Genomic DNA, 7,739 nt, shown 5'->3' on the forward strand with positions numbered 1-7,739 from the left:
TGCACTTGTGTCAAGAGACTGCTCGGCCTTCACGAGACGAGATTACGAAACAAAAAAGTCTTTTTTTGAATGAACATTAAAAGCTCTCGTCTTTTTTTTACCGACTAAACAGCTGTATTTTATAGAATTAGCCACACAGAGCTTTTGTTCTTTTGTATTTTGTAAAATAATAAATAAAAAAAATGTGCCAGTAAAATCAGATTGTTACTGTACAGCACTCACTGTAAAAAGAAAAAAAGTTGAGAAAACTCAAAATTTCAAGGCAACTTACTGCAATCAAGTTTTGAATTTACAGCCCAACAAAAGATCTCAAGTTTTTTTTTAAATTCCATCAACTAATATAATTTTGTTAGACAAACTCAAAATTCTGTTTTCAAACAGTTTGTCTAATCTTGTTCAGATAATTTAAAATTTTAATTTAAATAATTACATTTGGAATTTTGAGTTGGCACAACGCTAACTTGCATTGTTTGTCTAACAAAATAATATTCGTTTTTTAAAAACTTGAGCTCTTTTGTTGGGCTGTAAACTCAAAAATTGATTGCTGTAAGTAGCCTTGAAAATATTGAGTTTTCTGAACTTTTTCTTTTTTTACAGTGCAAAGTGGCCTGTGAATGTGGAGAATCACACGTGTCACACAGAGAAGAATAAAGTTTGTCCACTTAAAATAGGAATACAGGTTTATTTATCTACAGGTAAATACACAGAGGAATTATTAAAAAGTTAAATATCACAAATTAATTTGGACTATCAATATTTAACTTGTAAATATTTAATTCTCCGTCCATAAAACCGTCCAATATTGAATATTCCAATTTTAGGAGCTTCTGATAGTTAAACTAGCTTTATTGTTAACGTGTGATACTCGTGTTTCTCCATGTGTAAATGAATTCAGAACACAATGATGTTAAAATGTAAATAATAATTATGTAAAGTTCCTTCACATGTTCACAAGATAGTTTTTAGAAATGACTCTGTTGCATTCAATCAAATTAGTGGGATGTTTGTTGATGAAACTGTTTTGTTTTTTACCAACTATAAGGATTAAATGTATAAATTTCATACCAACATCACCAGATCAGTGGCTCCTGTCAACTCTGATGTTTTAACAGAGACTTGTCTCTCTTCTACTCTGTTGCTCCTGTTTTTACTGATTAAACTGTTTTATACCATTTATATCTCACCTCTGTTTTTTATTTAAAGTGTCAAATATATACTGACTTTTTTGTGTGTGTGAAGTTTAATGACCTATAATATCATTATTGTCACATATTCAACATGTTTTCTAATGTGTAAAGTGAATGGCAAAATTAGTAGTTTTACTTTCTCAAAATGTTTTTTCCAAAAAAATAGTCAAATGTTGCGCAAAATACTACAGTATGCCGTGTTTGTCAAATTTTGGACCAATTTTTTTTTTTTAAAAAGTCGTCAGATTTTGGACGACATAGTATAGTATGTCGTTTTTGTCAAATTTTTTACCAAATTCTTTTTTTTTTTAAATGGTCACATTCTGGACGGAATAGTATAGTATGACGTACTACATAGTATAGTATGACGTACTACATAGTATAGTATGACGTACTACATAGTATAGTATGACGTTTTTGTCAAGTTTTGGACCAAAAAATTTGTCACATTTTGGACTACATAGTATAGCATGACGTTTTTGTCAAGTTTTGGACCAAAAAAAGGTTCATCAAAAAAATGGTCACATTTTGGACGGAATAGTATAGTATGACGTACTACATAGTATAGTATGTCGTTTTTGTAAAATTTTTGACCAATTTTTTTTATCAAAAAATTGTCACATTTTGGACGATATAGTATAGTATGACTCACTACATAGTATAGTATGTCGTTTTTGTCAAATTTTGGACCAAATCTTTTTTTTCAAAAAATGGTTACATTTAGGACGATTTGGTATAGTATGACGTACTACATAGTATAGTATGTCGTTTTTGTCAAATTTTGGACCAAATTCTTTTTTTCAATAAATGGTCACATTTTGGACGACATAGTATAGTATAACGTACTACATAGTATAGTATGACCTTTTTGTCAAGTTTTGGACCAAAAAAATGTTTTTCAAAAAAAAATTCAGATTTTGGACGACCTAGTATAGTATGTCGTTTTTGTCAAATTTTGGACCACTTTTTTTTTTCAAAAAATTGCTACATTTAGGACGACATAGTATAGTATGACGTACTACATAGTATAGTATGACCTTTTTGTCAAGTTTTGGACCAAAAAAAGGTTTTTCAAAAAAATGGTCAGATTTTGGACGACATAGTATAGTATGTCGTTTTTGTCAAATTTTGGACCAAGTTTTTTTTATCAAAAAATTGTCACATTTTGGACGATATAGTATAGTATGACTTTCTACATAGTATAGTATGACGTTTTTGTCAAGTTGTGGACCAAAAAAAGGTTTTTCAAAAAATGGTCAGATTTTGGATGACAGTATAGTATGTCGTTTTTGTCAAATTTTGGACCAATTTTTTTTTTCAAAAAATGGTCACATTTTGGACGACATAGTATAGTATGACATACTGCATAGTATAGTATGACGTACTTCATAGTATAGCATGACGTTTTTGTCAAGTTTTGGACCAAAAAAAGGTTTTTCAAAAAAATGGTCAGATTTTGGACGACATAGTATAATAGTACGTCGTTTTTGTCAAATTTTGGACCAAATCTTTTTTTTCAATAAATGGTCACTTTTGGATGACATAGTATAGTATGACGTACTACATAGTATAGCATGACGTTTTTGTCAAGTTTTGGACCAAAAAAAGGTTTTTCAAAAAAATGGTCAGATTTTGGACGACATAGTATAGTATGACATACTGCATAGTATAGTATGACGTACTTCATAGTATAGCATGACGTTTTTGTCAAGTTTTGGACCAAAAAAAGGTTTTTCAAAAAAATGGTCAGATTTTGGACGACATAGTATAGTATGTTGTTTTTGTCAAATTTTGGACCAATTTTTTTCCTCAAAAAATGGTCACATTTTGGACGACATAGTATAGTATGACTTACTACATAGTATAGTATGACGTTTTTGTCAAGTTTTGGACCAAAAAAAGGTTTTTCAAAAAATTGTCAGATTTTGGACGACATAGTATAGTATGACGTTTTTGTCAAGTTTTGGACCAAAAAATGTTTTCCAAAAAAATAGTCAAATGTTGCACAAAATACTACAGTATGCCGTGTTTGTCAAATTTTGGATGACGGATGAAGTTTTTGTCAAATTTTGGACCAAAAAACCTTTTCAAAAGAATTGTCAATTTTGGGACGACGTAGTATAGTATGTCCTTTTTGTCAAACTTTGGACCAATTTTTTTTCCAAAAAAATAGTCAAATGTTGCCCAAAATTCTACAGCATGCGTTTTTTGTCAAATTTTGGACGACGTATGGCGTTTTTGTCAAATTTTGGTCCAAAAAATTGTTTTTCAAAAAAAATGTCAGATTTTGGACGACATAGTATATAGTATGACGTTTTTGTCAAGTTTTTGACCAAATTTTATTTTCCACAAAAACAGTCAAATATTGCACAAAATACTACAGTATGCCATGTTTGTCAATTTTTGGACAACGTATGACGTTTTTGTCAAATTTTGGATCAAAAAACTTAAAAAAAAAAAATAATAATAATTTTGGACGACACAGTATACTGTATATTGTTGAGTAAATGAAACGTTGTTTTTCTGACTCAGTTATCAAGTGACAAGACAGTGGCAATAAAATATATTTATTATACATTATTAAAGTAACAAATATATCATTCATTCAATTATCCCTTAAAGATCACCCATTCATTCACATTTAGACTCAAGAAATACAGAGGGAGCATAAAAATTTTCCTCAAATACATAAGCAGACCTTTTATGTGTCATTAAAGGACCAGTGTGTAGATTAAATGGCATTCGGGGTGAAGTTGCATGTTGAACTAAGAGGAATGGCCATTTTAATATCATCAGACTAATATCTGTATTTAATATATCATATATTTAAGTTATGTTTGAAATTTAGACATAAAGAAAGCAACAACAAACTCCAGTGCATGAGCAAGAGAGAGAGCAGCAGATGCATTCAATGACCCCGGTAAATTTCAGAAACATATACTGTAATAATTTAACTTTGACCCCTGAATTCTACACAGTGGACCTTTAAGACTCATTTGTCTCTTAACCACAGGAGGAACATGTATATGCTGACCTTTACTATCAAGGCCTTACTTACTACCCATGTATGTTTATTTTCGTGTTTGTCAATTTTGGGACAACATAGTATAGTATGTCGTTTTTGTCAAATTTTGGACCAAAAATTGTTTTCCAAAAAAATAGTCAAATGATGCGCAAAATACTACAGTGTGCCGTGTTTGTCAAATTTTGGACGACGTATGACGTTTTTGTCAAAGTTTGGACCAAAAAACTTTTTCAAAAAATTGGCAATTTTGGGAAGACATAGTATAGTATGTCGTTTTTGTCAAATTTTGGATTTTTTTTTTAAAAAATCATCAAATGTTGCGGAAAATACTACAGTATGCTGTTTTCGTCAAATTTTGGACGACGTTATAACGTTTCTGTCAAATTTTGGGACCAAAAAACTTTTTCAAAAAAATTGTCAATTTTGGGACAATATAGTATATAGTATGTTGTTTTTGTCAAATTTTGGACGAAAATGTTTTTTCCAAAAAAAATCATCAAATGTTGCGCAAAATACTACAGTATGTCGTGTTCGTCAAATTTTGGACGACGTATGATGGTTTTGTCAAATTTCGGACCAAAATTTTTTTTTTTTGGTTTTTTTTTTTAAATGTCACATTTTGGACAACAGCATCAGCATATACAACAGGTATATGCTGATCTTTACTATCAAGACCTTACTTACTACCCATGTATGTTTCTTTAAAACACCCTCACAGGTGTTTTATGGCTCATCTTGACAAGGACTCCCTGGCTAAATAAACACGGACTTCTGTTTGTCAGATCTCCAGTGCGACGCCAGCTTCACCTTCATCTGTGACGACAGAAGTGATACGCATTAATTATCATGTCTAATCAGTCAAATCATCGATAAACCTGAAGTAGTGAGTTAGAAACAAAGCTTAGTTGAAAACACCTGCTCATGTTTACCATATTTGTATTGACGGTTTTCTTCTTAAAGGAGAAGCACATTTTGTGAAATGAGTGAATGAAACATAAAATGTTTTTTCTATTTACCTGAGGTTTTATATCTGGACACGGGGTTCTTCATCATCTCCTCCTCTTGAGTTTTTCGATTAAAACTGAAACATGTCGCTTTGTGGACATAAGAAGACATTTGAGGACACTGATCAACATCTTCTGACATTCTATGAATCAAATGATTAATGCTAGAAAATAATTTACTGATTGATTATGAAAAGAATCTTTAGTTTGCAGCCCAATTAATATTTAAATGCCATCACATATCGAAGAACTTACCTCGACTTCTGCATCTTCTGACGTTCAGATACAGAACCAGAGCCAGAACCACAAGTAACACAACTATGGCAACTCCAGAAACCCATGAAACTACGAGAACGACTCTACCGTGGGGGGTTTTCTCAAAGAGTTCCCCTGAAGAAAAGAGAAAACAAACGGGATGTAAACACAGACGACAACGCGAGCAGAACGGCGGTCGTAACAACATCACACCTGACAGAGTGATCTCACTGTCGACCCTGTGGTTAACGTCCTCCTGTTTGACCACGCAGCTGAAGCAGTTGGTCTCCGTCGCCGTCACAGTGATGAGACACGTGGTGTCGTAACGTCCTCGCGAGTCGGAGACGGTTTGACCGCTGGATTTAAGAGAGACTCCTTCACACGTCCTCAATCGTACACTCGGCTTTGACGAAGAACCTCTGACCTTACACTGGAGCTCCACGCCGGACTCTGTCACGTTAGATACTCCAAGGAACGGAGTCTGAACGGCTCCTACAAACAGAGGCGCAGCTTGTGAACAGGCAAGGCAGGCAACTGATTGGGACACTCTGAGCCTGAGGGCTGTTTTTACTGAAATGTGCAGTGACCAGCCGCCTCCCCGTCCCCTTACACAACAATGGGCGATTTTGCATTGACATCTCAGTAGGAAACCTCCCTAAAGGGGCCCCACCTCACTTTAACCTGTGTGAAGTTATCGTTCTGCAAGTTGGAAAATGAAGAGGATTATTTACAGTGTAATGAATATCTATTTTTACTCAGTTATTTACAGTATTTTATTGTTCAATATATTTATATTGTTTTATAATGTGGGTTTTATAATGTGTAGGAACACTGCCCTACCATGTTTTAGATGTTGCCCTGCTCCAAAAACACATCATCAAGCTCAAATTTCAACTTGTGTCAATTCTTTAAAAAAAATTTTTTATCAATTTTCTTCCAAAAATGGAATGAATGTTTTTACCTTTTGTCTTATCAATTTTTTTTTTTTTTCAAAAATGTAATGTGTCAAATTTTGTCTAAAAAAATATAATAATTATATTTTCATTTGGTTTTTTTCGAAAATGTAATGTTTCAACTTTTGTTAAAAAACAAAACAAAAAAAAAACTTGATGAGATAATAAAAAAATAATATTTCATCTTAATCAGGTGTTTTTTGGAGCAGGGCAACATCTAAAACCCGGCATGGCCGCGTTCCCTGAGGACCAGGGTTGGGAAACACTGCTTTACAGTGTAATGTTGTTGTTTTTTTACTAAGTTTATATAGTTTTTTAAAAGCTATTTACAGTATTTTATTGTTCTTTACATTTATATTTTCACATACTTTTTAATTACAATGTTTTTCCATGTTATTTCATTCATTTTGAAAAAAAATTAAATTTTGAACTCATACATTTTTCGTTGGTGTCAGATTATTTGTAACATAATGGTGATGAATGGTTGGAAGGAAGGGCCCCCTGGGAATTTTTGCTTAGGGCCCCTACAGACTCTAGAATGGCCTCTCTCTCTCAGTCGCTGCTCACAGTCTATAGAATGTTAAGAAACCTGAGAAACATCAAAGTCCCTCCTGAAAACACAGCTTTTCTCCTTCAACATTCAATTTTTTTAGCTTGCTTTTTTTAGGAAAGTACTCACCAACAATGAGCTTTGTCCTGGACCGTTCTGAGTGTCCTGACCTTACTGAGAGGCTGCAGGTGTACGTCCCTGTGTCTTCAACCCTCGCGTCTCTGAGGATCATGGACGCGTTTCCGTTCTTCAGCTCGTCGTAGAAAAGTGACGCTCGTCCTCTGTACTGCTCGTCCTGACAGCACCAGCCGTCCTCAGTGTGACGTCCGTGCTCGTAGAGGAACGCCTCATTACCGTCTTTATTCGTCCACTCCACCACTTAGTGTTCGAGGTTCTCGCTGTTTCCAGAAGAACAGTGAAGGACGACGTCTTCCCCCTCCTTCACGTACATCGTGGTGACATCTGGATAAAAAAAAAAAAAACATTTGAACAGAGCAATGAAAACATAATCACAATGTATTTACATTTAAAGGTGCCATATGTAAGAATGTGGCCAAAAACAGTTACTACATTCAAATTCAAAATAGAGGTCTTTTAGGTTTCGTTTTCTGACATAACTGGCAACCCGTGGTTGCTTGGCAGCTGAGACTCTACTGACTGCAAAGATTGGTAGACGGCGGTAGGTGGCGCCACATGCCAAAACATGATTTCAAAACATAAACATGATTTGCAGTCTGCAAAATATTTTTTTTTTAATGCAAATAT

General features: G+C 33.7%; 1 protein-coding gene across 1 annotated transcript; it reads right to left on the minus strand.

Annotated features, from left to right (window-relative positions):
• Positions 1 to 4,990: 4,990 nt before the first annotated feature.
• On the minus strand, positions 4,991 to 7,436 carry LOC310929268 (CD276 antigen homolog; the record flags this gene model as incomplete). The annotated part of the gene is made up of 5 exons (XM_083891991.1): positions 4,991 to 5,025; positions 5,472 to 5,606; positions 5,685 to 5,963; positions 7,104 to 7,331; positions 7,424 to 7,436. The coding sequence occupies 5 exons, from the start codon at positions 7,434 to 7,436 to the stop codon at positions 4,991 to 4,993; spliced, it is 690 nt and encodes a 229-aa protein (XP_083748117.1).
• Positions 7,437 to 7,739: the final 303 nt, after the last annotated feature.

The sequence above is a fragment of the Microchirus variegatus genome (genome assembly GCF_963457635.1).
Source record: "Microchirus variegatus genome assembly, chromosome: 7".
NCBI lineage: Eukaryota > Metazoa > Chordata > Actinopteri > Pleuronectiformes > Soleidae > Microchirus > Microchirus variegatus.